This window comes from Callorhinus ursinus, unplaced genomic scaffold (genome assembly GCF_003265705.2).
Source record: "Callorhinus ursinus isolate GAN/ISIS: 27379988/994484 unplaced genomic scaffold, GSC_fseal_2.0 scaffold23, whole genome shotgun sequence".
NCBI classification, from domain to species: Eukaryota; Metazoa; Chordata; class Mammalia; order Carnivora; family Otariidae; genus Callorhinus; species Callorhinus ursinus.
In genome coordinates, this window is record NW_027397085.1 from 13,988,703 (window position 1) to 14,014,901 (window position 26,199).

The window sequence follows — 26,199 nt, forward strand, 5'->3', positions numbered from 1 at the left end:
ATATACTTCACCTTGAAGTGTCTGCATCATTTCTAGAAGTACAGGAGTAAGAGTCTGATTATATTCATGGAATATATCTATAAATAGTACTTCAGTGCAAGGCTGGAGAGGAAAGAAACCAGTTTTCTAGTGAAAACAATGATATATTGTACTGATCGATTCTACAACACAGCAAAGAATACTCATTCTTAAAATCATAAAACTCCAAAAATGTTTCCAATTCTTGATGTTTTTACATAAAGTAGATTACAAATGTAGATACACTGGGAAAGAAAATCAAATTATAATTCGATTCCTAACACACAGAAAGTATATTTTACTATTTCAATCATTTGGCATCAGGCAGGCATTCAAAAAGTAAAACTCCAGAGAGAAAATAACTTATTTTTAATTAACAGTTCTTTAAATTAAAAAAAAGGCAATCTAAAGCCACATTCATTTGCAGATTCAGTACTATAAATGACTATGCAGGAACTAACTTGTTAAAAATTATGTATTTTTCTTAGCAATGACACAATAAGTAACAACTGCAACTCAGGAATTCAATTCACCACAGAGAACAGTATTTATTTATTTTTTTTAATTAACATATAATGTATTATTTGTTTCGGGGGTACAGGTCTGTGATTCATGAGTCTTACACAATTCACAGCTCTCACCATAGCACACACACCCCTCCATGTCCATCACCTAGCCACCCCATCCTTCCCGCCACCCGAATAGTAGTATTTCTTTTAACAGACACAAACAGTAACAGAAGTCAGTGTTAGCTACATAAGAATGATTCATTTTGGTTCTTAAAAGTACCAAACCATCACATTAATACAAAGGAATTATGAATTTTGAAGGTACCATGCTTTATGTTTTAAAACAAATCTTACACACATACTGAAATATGTATAGATGAAATGATATGTCACCTCAAACACTTGCTTCAAAATAATCCAAGTTGGGGTTGGGAGGTACTCATATGAAATAAGATTAGCCATGAGTCAGTAACTGATAAACGTGGGTTTTGGAATATACAAGGGCTCATGATATTACTCTATTTTTTAATAGGTTTGAAATTTTCCATAGAACAAAGTTTTTAAAAATTAAAGCAGTTAATTTTTTTAAAAAATTTAAAGCACTAATAATTTCTCTAATTAACTCTCTGGTTTTCTATGTAAGCTTACAAAACTAAAAACATTTACATTCTTAGAAAAATAATAATAGTGTAAATTATGTAAATGCAACTTTTCACACAAAAAAATAGTTAAAAGACTACATTTGATTAATTTTCCTCAAATGTCGGCTGTATCAAAAAATTGTGCGCTTAGAAAAGCATTCTAGAAAGCATTCTAAAGGGGCGCCTAGGTGGCTCAGTTGTTAAGTGTCTGCCTTCGGCTCAGGTCATGATCCCAGGTCCTAGGATCTAGCCCTGCATCAGGCTCCCCGCTCCGCGGGAAGCCAGCTTCTCCCCCCTCTCCCACTCCCTCTGCTTGTGTTCCCTCTCTCGCTTTGTCTCTCTCTGTCAAACAAATAAATAAAATCTAAAAAAAAAAAAAAAAGAAAGCAAGAAAGCAAGCATTCTAAAATTAAAAGCAGTGGGCTGGTCTCTGAGAATCACATTTGGTGGTACAAGAAATAACGTATCAAAAAAAGCCTCAAAATTACTGAAATACTTTGCGGGGGGTGGGGTGGGAATCATTCTAGCCAAAGAGAAGTAGTTTTCATTTTCAAAAACATTTCCTATTTCTGCATTGACAATTACTTTTCCATCAATGTGACTGCAAAATGCAGAAAAATTCAGTTTGCAAACCCCGAACTGAACAACAAAAATTTGGTTAAAGTTCATAATTTAATTAAGTACTTTCTTCTCAGATACAGATTCCTACAATTATAGTTTCCTATTTGTCTGGTTTAATGCTTGGAATCTTCAACAAAATATCATTCTCAACTAAGAGTTATAGAAGCATTAAGCATTTCTCTATCAATTTTTTTTCAATCAATACTTACCCTCAAACTGTATTTCCAAGAATCTCCTCCTGTTTCTTCCACTGCTGCAATTAAAAATATGACAAATGATGCTCACCATGCAATAATGGTGTTTCCAAAGTCTCATTTTGGAATACAAAGATTTTAAATAATGTCAGTCTATTTCCATGAATGGTTTTAAACATAACACTGAAAGCAAATCCTTGGGAACACAAGGCTTTACACAGATCTCTTTACAATACACTATAGATCACATCTGTGTATGGGAGTCTCCCATCAAGTGCTCACACAAGCATTCTCACTTTCATTAAAAATTCTCTATGGAGGAAAGCTCAAAGGGCTTTGTCACTTCCAGAGTAAGTAATTATCACCTGACTTGCACACAGTAAGCACTCAAATATAACTGTAATCCTGAGATTATATGATTTCAATATAACGTTTTATAAGTTAAAATAATTAGTAACATTTTCAAAAATGTTCTATATTTAAATTTTTTTAAAAAGTAAAATACTTCAGGGACTTTTACAAATCTAGGAATTCAGTGTTTCATATTATACTATTACATCCACTATCACTTCTCGGCCTTTTGGCTAAGATCAAGTGCATACTATTACATCCACTGCATAAAGAAAGCAATATGAAACTTAAGATTTTAGCTAAGAGAAAAAGCAAAAACAAAATAGGATACATATAGTGTAATGCTGTATTTCCTAAATGAACTAAAAGTATTTTTAAATAACAAAAAGAGGGAGACGACAAGTCTTCCAAAATATCTGAGGCATTCTTAAAATCTTAGGAAATATATGAACAGAACTACACAAAGTCACCCAGTCAAAGGGATGAGGAGAGCCTAACATCTAGCCTATGTCTGAGGACGGCTTAAGTAATTTGCACACATGCACTTTATTCACACAAAGGTACTTTACTAGACACATAATTTCTTGATTTTCTGTAGCAAGGACGTTGCTACTTTTATTCTATTATTAAAATTCAAATGTAAAAAAGATCTCCCAGAAAAACATTTTAATCATCAAAAAATTCATCTTAAAATTAAAATTTAAGTAGGTGATCTATTCAGCAATTCAGTAATTTTCCAAATTTCTTTTTGAAATAAAAATGTCTACTAATAAAAAATAAGATGGAATGAATCACAAAGTACAAACTGACCTGATAACAGAGACAGGTAGTTTATTTTATACTTTTGTTTTAAACTATATCATATGTTCATAGGAACATCTAAACATTTTTAAAGGTATCTTTCTGGAGAAAATTCCATATATTTGAAAAAATCATTCATTTTCTGCTTCTCAATTTGTTCTAACAGATAACAAACTTTTAAAAGCCAAGATTCTCAGATCAGAAGTGCTATATTAAAACACAATGTTGTTATGCCTATCATTCAAATAGATGATACGTATTTAGGGAAGGAGGAGAAAAGCCAGGTGAAACTGAAAAACTGATTCTTACTAAAGCCTTCTGGGTCTTCTTCCCACATTGTCAGTTCCTCTTCAGTTAGCAGAAAATAATGAGAGACTAATCTTCTACATATCTCTGTCAAAGTGGGATATGTGAAGAATGCCATCTTAATCTTATGAGCTTCTAGAGTTTCAGGGCTGCTATCTAGAAAAATAAAATTTCCAAGTTAATCATACAAAGATTCTACCAAAGTTGGATTACGTAACTTCAATAAATTTAAAAATACACTCTTGAGGGAGAAGATAAAGTGGTGTATAAATTCTCATTTTTCTTAAGGGCAAATTTCAAAGAAATTTCTTTATTCACACCACACACATCAGTCTTGCCGCTGTCCTCCCACTACAGCCTGTACATCCCCATGCTATATTATCACACCATATTGGAGTGACTTAGATACATATGTCTTTCTCTCTCCTACAAGAACTCCTCATTCACCTTGGTATACATGCACTTGAATGCAATCCAATGTCTAGAAGTAACCTCACTAAAGTCAGAGAAAAATTTTAATTGTACAAATAAATTCAGCTTACAACATGTACTGCAGTGGTTATTGGAGTACTTAATTCTTAAAGTCCCAAGGCTTCAACTGACCTTTTATTGTGCTACAAAAGATAGTTTACTAAATGCACTATATGGCTTTTAAAGCTGGCACTCACATATTAAAGTCTCTAATCCTTATCTCTATTTCATGTCCAAGCAACATTTTATTTTTCACACTTAAATAAGTGAATTTCAAATACATAAAAATAGCAATTACTTCACATTTGAAATAACGGGAAAAAAAACTGCCAGTAAGGCATTACCTTCAAAATTTTTGGATGGCTTATAAGCATAATTTTTAACAATCATCTTAATAAGATTCATGCATTGAACAATGAATCGTTCGAACGTAACGCCTTCACCAACTTCCGTAAATACATAGCTTACAGAAAATTCCAGTGATCTCTGAATTAGAGGAGTAAATGAAAACGGATGCTGATCCAAGAAGTCCAAAAGCTATAAAGAAAAAAATTAAAATGTATTTTCTCCAAGTTCATATAGGAATATAATCATCCATACATACATCTTATAAGTTTGCTAATATACATCTGGCAAGACTTGAACCTTGGTGGAGAATCTACATACGTGTAGTTTTCTATGTAATACACGTGCAACTGATTTCATGGGATACATCCTATAATGTGGGTTATGTCAGATTGTATCTCATGACAAGAAATTTCTATTATTTCTAGTCCAGGGTCCAAAATAGACTCACTTCATACTTAATTCAGTAACAATGGGTAAATCTGAAACAGAAAGTGTGTATACAAAAGACAGGACTTTAAAAAGTAATAAAGGCAAAAAGTGAAACCACATTTCAATTATCAGTTGATGAGGTAGATTTCCTCTTTACGAAAGAATTCTGGCTAATAAACACCAACAAAGTAATAGAATGCCATCATTCTGTAACCCCTTATCGAACAACAGATGTAGGCATGATCATTAACAGCTTCTAAAATAATCAACAGGGAAAGGCTGCTGAGGAACTTTATAATGCATAGCTCTCCCGCAGCACTGAAGACAGACACTGTACCTCCTGATGTGATGCAATACAAAATACACAATACTCTTGTAAAGCACTCTTGCCGTCCTTGCCCTCCTCCACAAAATAAAGTCTGAATATGATCAAGCCTCTATATCTAACTACAAATTTGTAAGAGATATGGGAAGAGGAAGGGTATAGAGACAAAGGAACATGGTAAGTAACACAACAGGATGGAGAGAGCCAAATGCAAACAGGAAAAACCCTAGAAGGAAATTATCTATTACCTCGATAGATAGCAACAACAACAAAAAAAGAGAACTGACACTACTAAATCCCAATTCTAACAAAACAACTATAAAAATTGAGAAAAATCTAAAAACTGGCTAAATAGAGGATAATAAAAAGTCACTCCTACTTTTTAAATGTGTTAGATTGGTTACTTTAAACCCCTAATCACTTAAAGATATATATTCAAATATTTATAGATAATACTAATAGGATATCTGAGATTTGCTTTTTAAAAACCAGCAAGGAGGGGAGGGAGAGGAAGTATCCAGATAAAACAGCAAACTTTCAGCATATGTTGATAATTCCTGAAGCTAAATGATGACCTCAAGGGGACTCGAATATGTTTGAAATGTTCCAATTTGTAAAGCTTTAATAAAGCCAGACATTATAAATGTGAATTTCATAAATGAAATTATTTATGAACACTGCACAGATCCACTGACTAACCACATCATGGCATTTTACTTTGCTTTGTGTTTTTTTGGTTTTTAACTTAAAATACCTGAGTCAATTTCCTGCTGGCTCTTGGAAGATTAGGTAGGCTTTTGCTGTTGAGGCTATTTAGAACCTAACTGTGGGAAATAAGAAGAATTGAAACTAAAGGTACTGCAACTTAACCAAAGACATAAGAAGAGCTCATCTCTACTCCTTTTCTCCACTCCCAGGGGAACAGACAACCTTAATCCTATTAATGAAGCTTCAGAAAAAAAAGGGAAACTAGGCTACAATAGATACAGCTACCTGTCTTCAACGACCGGTTTTAGCACAATGCAGTCCTCAAACCAGGTCTTCCCAACTCTATGTACTTCTCTCAACCATCCCCAGGCCAAAATTTCATAAAAATCAGTCTCTATAAAACTTTGTTTGAACAGAAATTTATACACATTGCCTAGCACAGGTGCACCCATATAATTCTATTCAAAAGATGTTTCATATTGACGATGATAATCTGTCATTCTGAATACAGTGACTTCCTGATATTACACTGCCTGTTACATATGACCTAGTTCCTGCTCAGCTGCAACTGGTACCTTCTTTATCTCTGCTTTTAGCCAGTAGGCTTGAGAATAAGAAACTTCAGAGGAATGAACGTCTCTAATATTAGGATTTTTTTTTTTTACAATAAAGTGACTTATAACTGATATATGGCATATAAATTTAATTATTACATGCATGCTAAATACTTCAAAATACAGTTTTTTTAACTTTGCTATAAACAGTCAGAAAATAAATTACTTCACATTAAAGAATGCACGCTCACATCATTCTCCTTCTTAAATCTGAGTATGTCTATTTTATTCAAGAAAACATACTTAAAATAAGAAAACTTACCACTTTAGTAAAAAGAATGATGGTCTTTTCCAATCTATCTCTACATACGTTATCTGTACCTATATTTCTACCTGTTAAAAATACAATTCAAATATTAGTACAAGTTTATAATACTCCATTAATTCACAATCAAAACAATGACAAAACTTTTCACAAAAATATACAATTTTGTACATTTTGCATTATTAATTCATTACTGTGCTTTCCCAACTCTAAAAAATTAATCAAGTTTTTTAAAAGATTTACACTTAACAAAGTAATCCCCAGTACCATGTTTCACAAAATTAATCCTCAAATACAAACTGAGCTCATGTTCAAGTAAAAGGGAAGTAGCAATTTTATCCATGAATTACCAATCACATTTTCAAAATCTAAATTAGTCATAGTTGAAATTTACAAGCAAAAGAGGGAAAAACAAAGCATTCAAAGAGTATAACATACTCATTATTTTTCCTGCATTTTCTGACCATTTTCTTCAGATAATTTCCCTGGCATAATTAATTTTGTACATTCAGAATAGTGTCCACCAGCCCATCCACTACTCTCTATAATCATACTCTTCTGAATCATCTCATCATTTACATCATTCTCCTCTCCTGGGAGGACTCCTATTCTTCCCTTTGCTTCTCCACAGGGTGACCAGAGAAAAGGACCATTTTCATAAAAGTAAAATACCTAATATAAGTTGTCTTATTCATCTTTGCATGTACAGTACCCAGAACAGTGCCTGGCAAAAGACTCAACATTGTTTTTACTAAGCTGAAAACGACTGACATGAAACAATCAGCAAGTCCCTAAAAATGAGTTCAGTAAAATATCTTCTCACACTATTAAGTCCCCAAGTACACATGCACGTAAATGTACACAAACACACACAGGATGTGCACATGCAAGCACATGTGTGTGTATTCTGTGTTTGTAGGTGTGTATGTTGAGTAAAGCTGCTTACAAGCACAGGGAAAAGGATAACAAACAGACCATGAGTATAATATAACACAAATATAAATGCTAAATTCTCTTGTGTGCAGTGGATGAGAGAGGGCCCTAAAGATAAGCCAGTGAAGATTAATATACAAGGGATTTACAAAATTAAAGTACCATTTAAGGTAATTTATATCATACCCACATGTAAAATGAACTAAAAAAGACAGAACCTATACAAAGTCTAAGGAGCATGTGGTGCAGGAAATGATGAGCATTAAATTTAATGAGCATTTAATGAGCATTAAATACATGACTACTGTGGATATATGCATGGAAAAGAGCAGCAGCAGTAAAAATATCTACAGAGAAACAGGACACAAAACAGATTAAAAAAAGTTTCCACAATACTCAGGACAAGACAGGTGTATGAAGACAAAGTGAGCTCCCAATGCAACCTCAGAGGATTGATGATCAAGATGCCTCTTCAGATACGCAAGCAGAGCACAAGCTATGAATAAGGATTCTACAAGTAAAATCTACTGTCAAAGGAGTACTTACTGCATTCCAGAAATTGCTTCAGACGGTCAAATATTCCATGTAAAAAACCCTAGAAAAAAAGTTTTTTTAAGGTCTCAATTTATTGTTGTAAACAGCTCCCTTATACTTTTTCAAAAATACTAAAATGTATCTATCACATCATTTTAAAAAGTTAAAATGAGAAAATAAAAAATACTATTATTAACAAATCTTCTGTTAGAAAATACAGTATTTCATCTCTTCAATGTTTCATTTCAGTTACCTAAATCACTTTGCAATAAATAAAACATTATTTAAGCATTCTGTTTAACTAAATAATCTCTATTCTCCTCACTGATTTTCTTCTTCCCAGCTCTTATAATCCCCTGGCATACTGTCTATTATCTGTCTGCTCCCACTAGAATGTATACTCCCTAAGAGCCAGAAATTTACTATGTTTATTACTCTATCCCAGAATCCAGGAACAGTATTTGAGAATAATAAGTACTCAGTATATGAATAAATGGTACTAATTATTTAAAGTAGAAGTTCTTAAGCCCAAGTATTAAATTTATTAGCTTCAGATAAAAGAGAAAACAAGTGTCATCAATTATGATCTGGTAAAAATCTAAACAACCCTTATTTGTTAATACGTATTTTAAGAAACGTTATAAAAATTGTACAGCTATAAAGGGATAGTGAAAAACTAAAATTTTTAAAAATTTAAACATCACAGACTTTCTCGATCAAAAAATTTTGGTGTATAAAAGATGTCACATGCTCTTTCAACAAATAGGATAGTCCAGGTTTTTGCACAAAATAACTACATGGTGAAGGCCATCCTGATGAATGACTAACTAGAATAGTGTTATTTCCTCTTTGTCCTTAGGCATATGTTGTCCACTCATCCATTCTTGAGTTTGAGACAATTCAACTAGGATATCATCATCTGATGACTCAGAAATAGATTTCACTTAGACAATTTCACCATCATTATCAGGGCCTAGAATGCTGCTCTCAGTCTGTCTGAGAGCATCCATCTTCTGATTCAGATAAAAATTATGAAACCTCTTCCTCTCGTCAATTTTCTTCTCTGCCATTTAGGGCAGAAAATGAAGAGTTCTGAATTTTCAGTGTGTTAAACAAAAGCTGAAAGTAGAATAAAAATGATAGTGCTTCCAGTCTTCTTTATTTCTTCTTAAAGATGATGGAATACAGTGCACAACCCAATAAAGAAACTGAAAGATGACAGTTTCACTACTACTTCATCCTTCTGGCAATTCCATCATCTTACATTTGACACTATTTCAGTCTTTTTAACCACAGTTGAGAATTGAAAAGTAATGATAACTAACAAAAAAATAATTCCTAGGATGATGAAAGAGCAAAATGTTTCATTATAGGAAGAATAAGATCATTGAGATCCTATATGTATTTTAAATTTATACAGTAGTCCAATGGTCCCTTAAAGAAAGGACAACGTAGGCGCACCTGGGTGGCTCAGTCATTAAGCGTCTGCCTTCAGCTCAGGTCATGATCCCAGGGTTCTGTGATCGAGTCCCACATCGGGCTCCCTGCTCAGCGGGAAGCCGGCTTCTCCCTCACCCACTCCCCCTGCTTGTGTTCCCTCTCTCACTATGTCTCTATCTGTCAAATAAAATCTTAAAAAAAAAAGTAATGACAACGTAGAAAGAATTTTACTCTATTTCTTTTAAATAATACTAGTTTATCAATCGGGGTTCTCCAAAGAAAGTAGAAAATTATAAAAGTCATCAAATTTAGTAAGCTAAATGATTGAATTATTGATTCAAGAGAATCAAGAATTTACAGAATTATAGACAGCTAACTAATCTGCAGGCCAAATAAACTAAGTTACAGTTTATAATTACACAATAACTCAAATTAACCATTAAATGGTCATTTATAGAGCACTTTAATTAGCTGAACAATTTACAAAAAATCATTATCTCCCTTAATCCTCACAACATCCAGTGAGGTCGGTATACTATTATTTCATCTTCATATTATAGACAAAAAAAAAAAAGAAAGAAACTGAGTATGAGGGTAGGTAAGTAAACAGCTGGAGGCCACGCTATCAGGAAAAGGCCAAGTCAAGATTCAAATCCAAATCTATTTGCCTCCAGAAACCAAAATCTCACCATTATCATACAGCGCTTCTAAAACATCTTTTAAGTTCCATGTTATTTTTAGGATCTTTATGTTACCTAAAAAACCGCCCTTAACTTGTTAAAATTCTATTTTGTTTCCAACAAGTCAATATACCTTAACTGCTACAAAACAGCATTTTAACTGAGTAAAAGTGGACATACAGTTTCAGTAGACAGAAGAAAGACTCTCAAGGGAAAGCCAAAAGCTCACAGAACATTGACAGTTTCCACTGAAAACCACTATTCCACTTTTTAGGAATGTGATTCAAATCAATTTATTTTTACTAAAAAAACAAAACACCGATGAACACAGTATTTTAGTTACGTAATTTTATATTATCATACTGCATATAAAAATAATTACTGAGCCTTCTGACCTGTTTTTTTTTTTTAAGGTTTATTTATTTATTTGAGAGAGAGAGAGAGAGAGAGACAGCAAGAGAGGGAACACAAGCAGGGGGAGGGGGAGAGGGAGAAGCAGGCTTCCCGCTGAGCAAGGAGCCTGATGCGGGGCTCGATCCCAGGACCCTGGGATCACAACCGGAGCTGAAGGCAGACGCTTAACAACTGAGCCACCCAGGCGCCCCTAACCTACTGTTTCTACTCTATCACATATTCATTCATTTTACAAATAACTACTGAGCATTTACTATTGGCAGAGACTATTCCAAGCTCTGGGATGGACAGTAAATCAAATAGTCTCTGCCTTTATGCAACTTAACGCATTACAGTGCAGGAATTTAGGAGAAGCTGTCTCATTGGTTTCCGGAAGTGTTTTATGGCACTATGGCAATAAATATCAATATTTAAAATGTATCAGCATTAAAATTATGGCTGTTTTTTTTCCACATAGTTTGGCGATTTGACAACATCAATCAATTCTATCAATGTGCTTATACTTGAATCAACCATTTCCACTTCTAGTAATTTATCCTGAACAGTGCATCAGAAAAGTACACAAGGACATATATACCCAAATGTTCATTCCAACATCACTGACCAACAATTAAAAACTGGAAACAACCTATATATCCACCAGTGGATAACTAGGAATTTTCTTTTTTGTTAGTTATCATTACTTTTCAATGCGTAAATGAGTCCCTTAAATACTGTATTTAAATCCTAGCTCCAATGGATAACTGGGCAGGTAAATTATAGGAATCCTATATTAATGTTAACACTTTTTAAAAATTAGCTCACTGACAGTAGTCACATGGATTTACCAAAAAATCATTAAAAACATAACATATATTACTGACATGAGAAAAATACCCATGAGAAAAAATGACATGTAAGTTTAAGAAAAAGCAAGTCAAGAAACAGAGCATGGGTCCCATTTACATAAAACTGAGGAAGAGAGAAAAGAATATCTGAAAGACTATGCATAAAATGTCTTAAAGTATACTTACAAATTTTAGCAATATCTTTGATACCAAGTTTTCAAGTGAGTTTTTATTTCCTTTCCTTCTGTGTTTAACTTTTAAAAAAATAAGCATGTAACACTTTTATAGAACAAAATAGCCATCACACTATAATGATGCGTATCACCAGCTTTTAAATTCTTTTAACAGTAGAATCATTATTGCAATCAAAATCTTACTGACAGGCACAGTATACTAAAGATTTAAAACAGAGTAACTCTGGTCAAATCTGGTAGGGCAGACCCAAAGACCCAATGAGATGTACTTTTTTCACAATTCTGTTCAACACTCCCAAAGCAACCTATAGAAAGCAACATTTTAGCTGACTTAAACTCACTGTGAAAACTAACACAGATCTGAGTAAATATATAACACAATCCCATTTTGTTTCAGGATAAAATGTATACAGCTATATATTCTTGTACACAGAAAAAGCAGATGATGCCATACAAAAAATGAATATACATCACAAATGTTGGGCTTAACAATAGGGTTTTCCCTTCTTGTATGTATGTGTATATATATATATATATATATATATATATATATATATATATCCAATTGACTACAAAGAGCACACACAAAAGTTATGATCAAACCAAAAAAAATCATTTTAAATATCTAGGTCCACAATGGACCTAGAAATGTAATAATAGCATTCAAATTCAAGAAGTTCACCCCAATTCAAATTATAAATAACACTCTCAAAGTATCATGGCATTTGAGAACTGCCCTAGGCTTATTTCCTCCCCTTCATGAATGAGCTACTTTGATATACTGAAAAAAAAAAGGCTGTAAGTCTAAAAAGTATAGTATAACACATACAAAATGGTAAAAGGTCACTTAATAAAAACTTGTAAATGAATGCCAAGTAAAAAGAATAAGCTTTAAAACATTCAGGAAAATACCAAGCACTTTCCCAAAGCCACAAAGAATCAGTAACTGCTTTCACTTACCATCACCTCCATATTCTTATGAGGTTCCACAAATCCATTAACAGTTAATTTACGCAGCACTGAAAAGTAAAATTGAGCTTTATTGCACTAAATGCCTCATACCTTATCCTATTAAAATCATAATCATAACAAAGACTCAGAATCACAAAGCCTCATCAAGACTAGGGGTTACTCTAACTTCATCCTCTCATATAATAGATAAAGAAAGGTAATCCCTGATCATTGGTTTGTTTCCAAGTAAGAAAGATGGAATGACAGTCAAGTTCTTGTGACTCAAAAGCTGTGTTCTTGAGAGTTTGGACCAGAGGCTGAGTTTGGGATCTGACAAGATGGCCGGGCTGCCCCGCAGGATTATCAAGGAAACCCAGCGTTTGCTGGCAGAACCAGTTCCTGGCATTAAAGGAAGAACCAGATGAGAGCAATGCCCATTATTTTCATGTGGTCACTGCTGGCCCCCAGGACTCCCTCTTTGAGGGAGGGACTTTTAAGCCTGAACTATTCCTACAAGAAGAATACCTGATGGCAGCCCCTGAAGTATGTTATGAAACCAAAATTTATCATCCTAATGTAGACAAGCTGAGAAGAGTATGTTTAGGTATTTTGAAAGATAAGGGGTCCCCAGCACTGCAGATCCGCACAGTTCTGCTACTGATCCAGGCTTTGTTAAGTGCTCACAATCCAGCTGATCCATTAGCAAATGATGCAGCGGAGCAGTGGAAGACCAACGAAGCCCACACCATGGAAACAGCTAGAGCATGGACTAGGCTATATGCCATGAATAATATTTAAAATCGATCTGTTCATCAAGTGTACATCACTTCTCCTGTTCTGCCAAGACTCCTTCCTTTTTTGTTTGCATTTAATGGACACAGTCTTAGAAACATTACAGCAAAAATCCCAGACATCTTCAGTCCTTTGGTGATTAAACACACATTAGCAAATCTACGTCTTGTCCTGATTCACTGTTGTAAAGCATGAGCAGAGGTTAGAAGTACCATCTGGATTGTTGTGAAACATTTAAAAGCAGTGGCCCTTCTCAGCTTTTATTCATTTTCCCCCATCATGGCTTGAGTATAAAGCACTGTGAATGAAGGTAGTTGTCAGGGTTAGCTGCAGGGGTGTGGGTGTTTTTCTTTGTTACTTTTTTTGAGGAGGAGAGGCAGTTTTATTTTAATTTTATGGGCTCCTTTCCCCCTTTTTATGGTTATCTAATTGCACTGGTTAAAAGCAGCTAACCAGTTCTTTAGACTATGCTCTCTAGCCAAGTCTAACTTCATTTAGATGCTGTAGATGGACAAGCTTGATTGTTTGAACCAAAATGGGAACATTAAACAAACATCACAGCCCTCCCTAGTAAAATTGTGACTTTGCTGTCAAGTGTAGAATACTTCCTTCAAGAAAAAGCTTGTGACCATTTTGCATGGCTTGTCTCGAAACTTCTGTAAATCTTATGTTTTAGTAAAATATTTTTTGTTATTCTAAAAAAAAAAGCTGTGTTCTTCTCACATAACTACATATGTTTCTAAAACTATATTGCAAAACTTAATTTAATTGCTACAACTGTTAGTACTTCTCACCTGCAAAAACCCCTATAAGTTGAAACTGAGAAAGTTATCTCACTATTCCATAACCATAAAATATGTCTCAACAGTGACCAAAGAGCTTCATTTAGTTTTAGACTACATTAATGAAAATATAGTATCTCCTACAAAGGATATAAAAGCTGAACTATTTCTAAATCTGAAATAGACTACAGCGCTCAAGTATAAGCAAACATCACATTTTATGAGTAACTGGTGTACACAGGGAGACAAGTAGGATAAACGATTGAAGTCAGATCTATATTTAACTCCCAGCTCCAATGTTTACAGCTGTATTATTTTGGACAACTTTTCTAGATCTCACATTCTTTGCCTGTAAACTGTGTTAAGTCCTACTTCATAAGGTTATTAAAGGATTCAATAGTATAATATATGTAAAACAGCACAAATCAGAAACACAAAGATGGCAGCAACAGAGACTATAAAATTCAAAGTCACATCACTTTAAGAAAACGTTACAGATAGCACTGCTATCTCTGTAACTGAGAGTGAGGGTTCATGACGTGAAGCTCAAAGGCAGTATACTAAAAACAGGTTTAGAAGGAGGTAATGGTGGAAAAAAAAAAAAGTTTAGAACGCAACTGTCTAACAAAACTATCAAACTACAATTATATGCAACTCAAAAGTTACTCATCATCATAGGAGAAAACAGGATTCAAATTGAGTCCCTTATTCTGGATTCATTCATTCCCACAAAAGTACTTGCTCCACATTACCTGGGACAGTCCTTTCTTTCCCCCTTCATCACTTGGTTAACGTCTACTTACCCTACGATGATGCTGGTTCAAACATCACTTTCTCAGGAAGTCCTTTCTGACCACATTGTCAGTTACCATAATATTTTAAGACGACTGTCAAGTGTCATTTTACATATATTTGTGTAACCATTTTATTATGTCCATCTAGTGTCAAACACCCAACCACAAATTTACTGAAATAATGAATATATATATATATATATATATATGCACACCTAAGTGCACAAAGGTATAGACTCAGATTACATATAACAAAAACTGAAGTCTTAAGTTTTGCTCAAGTCATAGAAATTTACAGCTGGGCAGAACAAATATTTTAAAAGGAAATGCTATGGGATTTTTCCAGGTCAAGATATCTTAGAAATGCTACAGTGTACCTAAGACCCTGAGACAAGGAAGTACTGAAAAGCTAAAATCAGGCTAATGTAGGTTAGTGCTGCATCCTTTTTGTCAGAGTTACTCTTTGAAATCAGTAAGGTAAGAAAACCACAATCAAAAGCACTAGTGAAAATTCCTTAATCATTAAATACAGAACTTACACAAGTCTTGTACACATAACCTTACACCAGTTTCTCTAATTCTTTCTGGATAAATGTTTATCTCTAAATCCCTTTAAATTTCTTCCTCAAGGATGTTGACAAAACCATCTCCACTCACTTATACAACCAACCACCTGTACAATGAATTTTACTTGTCAGCAGTCCCTTAAAATCATTCACGCTTTTGTCTACAAGGTTCACCAAAATGTGCTGACAGTTTGAAGTCTGTGCATCCACTGTCTGATCAATGTTAAGTGATGCACGAGAGCAGTGCCAAGAGTGTACAGCGGCATCCTACGGTACTAAGAGGAGTATGACAAAAGGGCTTAGAAGTAAAGCCAAAGGATGCAAAATGAGCCACAGTAAGAGCACTAAAGGCTGCCTGAGATCAAACTAAGAAACACAAACTAATAAAAAGCCTAAGCACCAGAAGAAGAGAAAGACTGGAAGACAAAGAGAATGAGCCAAGCGTGAGTGTTCTGTAAGGGAAAGGAATCTCAGAATACATTTGTCAAGGTAACCAGCTCGGGGAAGACCAAATAGAAATTTATGCTAAGGGATACCTACAAGCAAAGCATAGGAAAACACAGGCTAAGATGGCATGCCATCGAGCACCTTCTAAAATCCAAGCAAGCCTGACGTACAAATAAGAAAGACAGAAGCTGAGTTCTCATGGAAAACAGACCTGGGAGACAGAGCTGAACGAACACTTGAGGACTGAAGTGTAGTGAAGTGAGCACAGCAATGGTAAGGGTAGGAGCCCAGAAAGGGAAGTGTAAAGTAGAGCAAAAAAAAAAAAAAAAAAAGCAGAAATATTTGAAAGGAACATATTCAGAGCCCCAAGACCCCAGAAATGTGACTATAACATAAAACTATCCCACACTTTGATCCCACAAATTCCTTGAGCAAAGGCTATTCTCACTAACGGAAAACCAACCACAAATAAGGCCTTGTATGTGAGGGAGAGACTAACCACATACACTCCCAGGGCAAGTGAGAGCAGATAATCCATCAAAGGAACTATTTGTTGATTCTTCTGAGGTATGTCATTTCCAAAACTGAACATATCAAGTTTAACAGTACCTTTCAATGACAGCAGAGTTCGTTCTAGTGAACTTAGAACTGCAGCTTCACCGCCAGAAGAAACGTGTTGAAGGAATGTGTCTGTATGGTGATTCCACAGAGAGCAGGCAAAATTATAAATTCCAGAAGCTAACTGCAAAGAAATACCAACAAATTTGTTCATAAAAAACACAGATTTCAGTAATCAATGAGATCTACAGAGTAATACATTTCAGCTTTTAGGTCAGTTTTTAATTATAGTTTTAATGTCATTTTCAGTGAGATGTGAAATAGTTAAGTCATTTATCACGTTTCAAACTTTTTAAGACAGAACATACAGTATCAAGGACCGTTTCTGCTGTTGCTGCTGTGAACACACATATACACACCTAAAATATTCGTTTTTCTTGAAACAGTACTTAAGTCTAATGCCTGCACTGCAGTCTGACATTTTCTATTTATACCTTTTTTCTTCCACTAATATGCAACACTCAGTTTTTAAAACAGTGACAGACTGTCATTGAGTATAATATATAAAACAATATACTAAGAAATACAAAAGAATCAAATTTGTGTTCTGCCGGTTCTACCCATTATGGTTTTAGGGCATTTAAAGCAGGAACATACAAACCACAATGCTTGTCAGGCTGATTTCCTAATAGGTACTGATATTTACAAACCTCACTTTCACACTGGGATGCAGTTGGCCTCTGCCACCCAGGTTGAGGCAGAACCATTTCCAGGGGGATCTTCAGCTTTTTTTGTTTGTTTTTCCAGAAGGTCTAAGAGCAATCCAGCTGAGTCTACATGGCCATTCAATTTAAATAAAAATGATATGAAAGTACACATGAATGACTAGTTATCATTAGCATACTCTAGAATGCTTTTTCTTACTCCAGACTAAAAGTATATCATCTCCACTAAACACTGGATTTATATTAATTTTAGGCATCAGAAACCAGTCAGAAATGCAATCCTATAAATAAAATAAAACTTCTATGAAAAAAATCCCATTTCTATTATTTTAATTCAATAATTTAATGGCCTGTGCTTACAGGTGTAGGAAAAGAGCTTTGCCAAATCCCCCTGGTGACTTTGCATGTATCTACATAGGCCACAAAGGCAAAGGCTTGAACACAACTAATAGGAGTATCAGCAGAACTTATTACAATCCTCCTGGAAAACAAGAAATGGAAAGCTTGTAAGGAACTGCTACAAGACCATCTCCTGCTCACCTCCTCACTTCCTGGGTTCTGATGAGATATAAAGTTCTCTGACCCACCCCTTCAAAATAGAGCTGCAGAAAAAAAACCCACTTAGTTACGGTCTAGAAGAGCCTCCTTAGCAATGGGGCATCCCACAATTTGCACCTGAGCCATTTAGACCATATTGCTTTGGTCATTCTTTTTGGTATGTGGAACAAAAATCACAGGGAGTTGGTACCAATGTGTCTAATTTCTTTTCTCCGTCCAAAATAAGTAATAAACTGTCGGAATCTAAAAGGCCTCCTGTCTTCACTAAATGATCAGAGCTTTGGCTCTCCCTTATTTTGCGCATATGCTTAAAACAAGTACAATGACTACTTAATAAATTCAGCATATTCTCAAATACACATGGAATATATTAGAAAGTAAAATCAAATTATTTAATCTTAATGTTTCATGATAGTCAAAATACAGTAGTGATAATTAGCTCAATACCGTATTACAGCAAGCAGCAATATCATAAAAAGGGTCTAAAATTGGTATCATCCTAGGAAACAATACTGTAACAGAGAAGCAAATACTCATTCTAATCAGAAGGGATATAATCTGAAGAAGAAGAAAAAAAACACTTCAAAAAACGTGTAAGCTTTACTTAGGACTATAGTGAACTGCAGTATTTTTCTTAGTAAATCAAGTCCTTTCTGAGACTCTGAGGTTAAAATACATATCTAGAAACGGAAAAATCCATCAACTTAATTTTTATTACACTTACTGGTAAATGTAAGTTAGAGCATCCTATACTTTTCCAAACATGTAAATCATCAAACTTTTGTCTGCCAGAATAAAGTGAAAGAACAGAAAGAGATTTAGAGGCAGGGAAGAAGTAGTCATGATACATCAGACCTAAAAGCAAACTTTTAAACTACAGTATAATTCCTTATTGCAGCAAATATTTCAACAAAATAAACTGAAGTCTATAGCCCTGGCCATAATTTTTAGACCGATTTTATACATATGTATTAAATAAAATCTAAGGGGAGACATACCCCAATTTCAAATAAGAACAGAAAACTATTATACTCTAAAGCAGTCTCTTGCTTACAACTTACTTTCTAGCCCTCCTTCACATCTCCTTAAAACTATTTGTTTCAGGGGCACCTGGGTGGCTGAGTCCGTTAAGCATCTGCCTTTGGCTCAGGTCATGACCCCCGGGGTCCCGAGATGGAGCCCCACCATCAGACTCCCTGCTCAACTGAGGTGTAGAAAGGTTAAATAACTTGCCCAAGAGCAAAGAGTATAATTAGCAAGAGGAAGAGACAGGACTGAAACCAAGGAAGGTGCTCAGAGCTTACATTTTTAACCTCTATGTTCTAATGCCTCTTAATACAGTATGTAGCAATTAACTACACAGTAATTTGGTAAAAGAAACAAACATTAGTTGTATAAATTCCGTTAAAACTTTTTAATACCAAAATACAAGTACTAAGTAGATACTACCCTATACATTCAGAATCAATATAGTAAATCCTGTTCTCCAGAAGTTATGTAACAATTCAATAACGGTAGAATTTTCTTTTCCATAACAACAAAAAGGAAAACTGCCCCACACTCACCAAGATCAATACTGCTGCTAATATGGATGCAATAAACTGTCTGAATGGGAATCTCACCTAACAAATTCCATTAAGTCTCAACCCTCCTTTGTACAACACTCAACAGAAAAACATGAACTTCTATTACTTACATGGAGTACCTATGCAAGACAGCTAATATAAATTGAACATTGTTCATATATAAATATATAATCTTTGTAAGTATATAAAATTTGGAGCAAGTCCCATTCCTTAATCCTAAGAGTCACAGTGCCTTTCATCTCATTCTCAATGTACTCCTCTAGCACTACATGCCAGACTCAATAAAGAAAACAATAGTAACCATTCCCTAGTTCCTTAATTAAAAAGTAAGATTAAGCTTGAGGAAAAAAGTTGACCAAATGGAATCTGACACCAGCTGAAGAAAAAAAACTTGTAAGGGATAATCTACCATCCTAAATCACCAGCATAACATAACTGAACTCAGGAGGTTCACCGCTGGGGGTGCATCAAATACAACACAACCCAAGAAAGTACTGAAAGCAAAGAACTTTGTATTATTTGCTACAAATAAGGAGACAAGGAGATAGCTCTCAAAGCACTCTCTCTCAGTGAGGTTAGGATAGGAAACCTTTATTCAGTGTATCAGGGGGCAGGAGCGGGGAGCTCACATAAGCACTCTGGTTCAACTGTGCTTGCCTAGCATATCAACATGCTTCCTACTGCATACGTCCAATGTATGAAAACTCTGCCCACAGGAGGAGACCTCAGAGTTATAATGAACTAAAGGTTACCTCAGGACAACTCAGGGGGGGCTTCTGCACAGGTTCTCACTTCTAATCCAGCTCAAACTGACTCATGTAGGGGCTATCAGGGGAGATGGACCTAGCAAGGGGCTCTCAAGTGAAACACGCAGTTGGTTCTCTCCTTGGCTAGCACTGTTGGTTCTGCAAGACAAAACACATTCCTTCCCTGCTTTTGTCCCTTCCCCTCCTCCCTTCTGCTGAGAGCTTTCGACTGCCTTATTTGGGACCTCTTCTGTGAGTAACTTCCTGCTGCATTCTAGCTAACTAAAAAAACATGTCAGATTTATTTTCAAGGTATTTTAGGTATTTTACAATAACATTAGCAACATGGCAAAACTACTTTAACTGTTATAATTTTTTCAGGCACTACTTCTGTTACCAGGAGAATAACCCTTTACAGAGTTCTACCACCTGCATATGCACAATGTAAATTATAGTACACATACCCAACATAAAATCCTCCCCACTGACTCCCAACACAAAAAACAAAATATACCACAGAACAACTGTGAGCACTGTACCAAAGGTTCTTATTGTCACAAAAGTGAAGAAAAGGAAGTTTTTCATTATGGTGGAATCAAAGTCATTGTAATAAAATTCCATTTTGCTCCATAAAATCGTCCTCTTTTCCATTTATCATTTCACTCCAAAACATGTTTAAGGAAGTCCCATTAATTCAGAGATCTTGCCATTTGCAAGGACGTGGATGCAAATGGAGAGTGTTATGCTGAGTGAAATAAGTCAATCAGAGAAAGACATGTATCATATGACCTCACTGATATGAGGAATTCTTAATCTCAGGAAACAAACTGAGGGTTGCTGGAGTGGTGGGGGTGGGAGGGAGGGGGTGGCTGGCTGATGGACATTGGGGAGGGTATGTGCTATGGTGAGCGCTGTGAATTGTGCAAGACTGCTGCCTCACAGATCTGTACTTCTGAAACAAATAATACATTATATGTTAAAAAAAAAAAAGAAGAAGAAGGTAGCAGGAGGGGAAGAATGAAGGGGGGAAATCGGAGGGGGAGACGAACCATGAGAGACGATGGACTCTGAAAAACAAACTGGGGGTTCTAGAGGGGAGGGGGGTGGGGGGATGGGTTAGCCTGGTGATGGGTATTAAAGAGGGCACATTCTGCATGGAGCACTGGGTGTTACGCACAATGAATCATGGAACACTACATCAAAAACTAATGGTGTAATGTATGGTGATTAACATAACAATATAAATTTAAAGAATTTTTTTAAAAAGTCCCATACTTCAGTTAATCAAAGGTTCTATCCATTCTACCTTAAGCAACTTTCAGCAATTTTTGAAATTTTCATCCCCATTTCTTAAAAAAAATAATGCCATAACAGTTACAGATATTAAGGGCAAAGTTAGATCTTTATTAATTCTTCCCGCTTGCTAGCCCTGGAAATTAATAGTATGAAAGTACCACTTTAATTAGTCATATAAATATGAAAAGCACCTAAGTAGCTTGGCAAATGGCAGGTACTGCTGAATGAAGGCATACAGCATTTTAGGCAAAAATCAAGAAAGAATCAGTAGTACTGCCGGAGGCAATTTTTAATTGACATTCTCCTTTGTCTCATATTCAGTTCTGGAGCTAAGCACCTAGTTAAGGACATTAGACATCTATTAAAGCTCTAATTCAAGTTCTTTTTAGCTAGCCTACAAACAAAAGGCCTCTAACCAAACAGAGATGGTTAGAATGAAGAATAAGCAATGGCACTACCCTTTCAGCCCAATGGTAAAAGGAGAAAGACAGAAAATGAAGGAAGAAACCACAGGAATTTCGGAAGAAGCACTGCCAACTATCCTATATAAACAAGTCCTGCACAAGCTTCTACCTGCTCCAGAAAACACCACCTGATGTATGCTTACAGAAGGCTCAGGTGGAACAGGGAAAATAACGAAGCAAGTACGCGAAATAAAAATATTTCTTCTACATATTCCTCTCAAAAATGTGGAGGGAAAAGGAAGACAATTCAGTGAGACAATATGAAAATAAGCTATTTAATGAAACACATTAGGTACTGTTCACAAAAACCATCAATACTTGCATTTTATTTTTCTAAACCACAAGAAACACTGCCACCCACTGACTGCTGAGTGATTTTAACCAATAAGTGCAAAGACTTCACTCCCTGAATGTCAAAAGGGAACTATTATGGGAAGTTTTATTTCTCTTAGCATTTAAAACATCCTTACACTTTTTTAGCTTCCAGATCGTGGTTCTCACAATCTTCTCCTAAGAAACATTACCACTGAGAAAGTTTTAAATCAAAGTCTTACAATTCATCACTAACAGTGGGACACAAAATATTACCCATAATCTATAGCTGTCAAACCTGCCTGACCTCAAGCTCATCAACAAGACACATAACCAAGAGATGTAGAACGTACAAAATCCTGTAAGACAAGTCAGCCAATTCTTTCACCAAGTGGCATTAAAAAAAAAAAAAAAAAAAAAGGAAGGAAATGAATACTATTCTAAAGACACTTAAAAGACTTGACCAAACATACCCACCTTATTCATTTTTCAGGCTCAAACAAACCACTTGTTAAAATATATTTGAGAATAATGTAGAAAACCTGCTAAAAATATTAAATGGTACTAAATCACTATTTTTATTTTTCTTAGGTTTGATAAAAGTTAAACAATTATAAACAAAATATCCTTTTACAGATGAATACTGAAGTATTTAGTGATAAAATATCATTAAATCTTTAAACTGCTTTAAAACACCTTAGGAAAAAAAGTGAAAACAGCAAAATGTTAACTGCTAAATCTAAGTGATGGATATATGGCAGTTTATATTTTTCATCTGCATTCTATATGTTTTAAAATTTTTAAAACAAGGACATTGGGGAGGGTATGTACTACGGTGAGCACCGTGAATTGTGTAAGACTGATGAATCAGAGACCTGTACCCCTGAAACAAATAACACATTATATGTTAATTAAAAAATAAAAAAAATAGACAAAAAGGAAAAAAATTTAAAACAAGAAAAAAAATTCAAAATACGATTTAAAAAAACGCCTGTATGTTCTTAATGACAAAAAGGTAGTTATTTGGGTAGTAATCAGTTTTTGCTTTAATACAAGGCTTAAATATATAGTTGTTTCCATTGAACCATATATATATCAAATTGCCAAAATGTCTCAGGATAGAAGCTCTGGTGGGTATAAGATCTATCTCAAAAACAATTTCCAATCAAACTGCCAAAGTCTCTCAACAGATATTTATTTATTTTCACTGAAGGATATTCCTAAAGACTGGTAGCATCTGTTACCTACATATCTTTTAGTAAACCCTCATTTTCATTTTGTTCTCAAACCTGCCACTGGTACAGCTCAGGCCCAGGAGGGACACTATGGCCCATGTTACAGATCCCTAAAGTTCTCTAATCCTTGCACAGCCACAGACCTGTGTTCTGCCACTGGTGCCTAAATGATGCTCTCATGTATCCGAAGAATCACAATTCGTGAAGGGGAAGGAAAAGGTCAAACTACCCTCCTCCCAACTCGGGACCTTATCTTTGTTCACAGCTGTGTCTCAGGCATCCAATACAGTGACTGGCAGAGTAGGAACCCAATATTTGTCTTGTGGATAGAACAAACAATACTCCTTCATGAGCAATTTACAGAGATTTTAGGGATACATTTTTTGAGTTTTTATTCTTTTTCCAAGTCCCTTTTCCTAGGACCCAGGTAACAGTCTTTATACTATAGAAAAGACAAACACCATGCTATACTAAAAATCTCTTCTGTTCAGTGCACAGTTTTGTTTTTGTTTTTTTTTTTTTTTTTGGTTCAAGCTAGTCCCAATGAGTCTCTCTCCTCCCTTAAAATTTCCCACCAAAAGCTTCTTCTTCCCCTAGTAATATAAGCCTAGACACACACATACAAGCTCAAAGCCCCACAGAGGCTCACAGCAGAAATGACCCTTTATAAAATCTGAAGCCATTCTTTAAAAAAGGTGTTTTTAAAAGCCAATATAAAATTTGGCAGAGCAAGAGACAAGACCTAGGATCAGGATGCATTTAGTGAGGCAATCAGAATCACCCAAACAAAACTGAAAACAAGCTATTTCACCTATTTAATGATTTGTTTAGAAACACACATTTATGGGGCGCCTGGGTGGCTCAGTCAGTTAAGCGTCTGCCTTCGGCTGAGGCCATCCCACGGGTCCTGGACTCGAGCCCTACGTTGGGCTCCCTGCTCAGAGGGGGGTCCACTTGTCCCTCTCCTCCTCACCCTCTGCCCCTCCGCCTCCCCCCACCCCAGCTCATGCTCACTCGCTCATTCGCATGCTCTCTCGCTCATTCGCACGCTCTCTCTCAAATAAATAAAATCTTTAAAACAAAACAAAATACACATTTACGTTTTAAGTAAATTTCACTACAGTATAATATCCTGAAGGCTAGAGTTATACCATGTAAGTGGCACCTTGGTATACTCACATTTACCATTCACAACTCTTTGGAAATTTTCCCTAGGGATATCCTGAAGTTAGAGGTTTCTAAAGGCTAAGTGTGAAAGTCTCTGCTACAAGGCTGAGTGATCTTAGCACTAACCAATCCATCTCAAAGTGGCTATGTGGTTCCATTTTGTTAGCTTATTTAGAAAACATACTAACTCATCAGGAAGACTATTCTGAAGTGTGACTGACCTTTGAACAACACGAGGGTTAGGGGCAATCCCCACCTCCACACGCAGTTGAAAATCTGTGAATAACTTTTGCCTCCCTCAAAACCTAACTATGAATAGCCTATCGTTGACCAGAAGCTTCCTGGTAACATAAACAGTCAATTAACACATGTATTTTGTACGTCATATGTATTACATACTGTACTCATACAATAAAGTTAGAAAAAAGAGAACGTTACTACGAAAATAATACAAAAAATCTATTTACAGAACTGTACTGTAAAAACACTCCTGTGTATAAGTGGACCTGCACACTTCAAACCTATGCTGTCTGAGGGTCTTGTAATGTGGTTTCACCTTCCTTCAGTTGCCTTTTACCCCTATCATGCAAACAATACACACGCTGTTCAGTGGGACTTTATTCATCATCGACCCTTCAGTTTTTTAAAATTTCTAAGTTTTAGCCTTAACAGTTAACATCACTTAGCCTTTAACAGTTAACATCAGTATTTTTATATTCAGGTTTCTATGAAAAGCATAGTTTTATAAAAAAACAAAAAAAAATCCATTTTTATGTCAAATCAAGCTCAATTTTGTGACTGCAAACAATTTTCTCTCAACTGTTGATTCTGTAATACATCACCCCTCAAAAGAACATAATTTATTTTAATGTGAAAGAAAAAGAGGATACAGAAATTGTTGGGTTGCACTGAGCAGCAGGTTCTACGTTTAAGTGTACACTGCACTACTTTGCTAGAAGAACTAACTCAACTATGGCTTCACATTTTTATGTGGAAAACCAACTGAGTACATGAAGACCATCTTAGCATCACAGTAAAAATATTTTTTAAAGAACTTTCCTATACTTCAGATTACCAAAATAATAGGGGCTACTTTATTAACTAGCAAAACTGCTTTTTATAATCATGTCTTCCTACATACACTCCCTTCAATTCAACTACATATCTCATACCCCCACTAAACCCATCAGACATGATCGTGTTCCCCTCTATACTATGCTCCGTGTTTCCAGGGTCAGCTACTCCAGTCCATATTGAAAGGTGCTAAGTTGAATTTTTTTCCAGGTATCTTAAGTTTTACATATCCTCCCAAAATTCCTGCTCTTTTATATTACGCCACTTTGAAATCTAGAAGGTATCTAAGAACAAGTCTCCTCCTCGACTTACTCATTTAACTGACAGTTATCGAGCACCACCCACTTCTCTGCATTCTTCTGTAAGACTATAACAATAAAGGCTAAAATTCCTCTCTCATGAAACTCATAGTGAAGTGGATCTCGGACAGATAAGTCAACAATTCTAAGTCAGCACTATAGAATACACAGTATGCCCGAAGTACCTACAACATGCTAGGAAGACCTATACTTTACAGTGTACA

At 35.3% G+C, this 26,199-nt stretch overlaps 1 protein-coding gene across 1 annotated transcript in view; it reads right to left on the reverse strand.

Annotated features, from left to right (window-relative positions):
- Positions 1-26,199, reverse strand: part of IPO11 (importin 11) — a 194,692-nt gene that overhangs the window by 125,992 nt on the left and 42,501 nt on the right. The window contains exons 6-13 of the mRNA XM_025892346.2: positions 16,565-16,697; positions 12,584-12,642; positions 8,081-8,129; positions 6,599-6,669; positions 4,257-4,449; positions 3,445-3,597; positions 1,999-2,042; positions 12-102 (exon numbers count right to left, since the gene is read on the reverse strand). Of these exons, the coding sequence (XP_025748131.1) occupies positions 12-102; positions 1,999-2,042; positions 3,445-3,597; positions 4,257-4,449; positions 6,599-6,669; positions 8,081-8,129; positions 12,584-12,642; positions 16,565-16,697 (793 nt within the window). The remainder of the gene's footprint in view (positions 1-11; positions 103-1,998; positions 2,043-3,444; positions 3,598-4,256; positions 4,450-6,598; positions 6,670-8,080; positions 8,130-12,583; positions 12,643-16,564; positions 16,698-26,199) is intronic.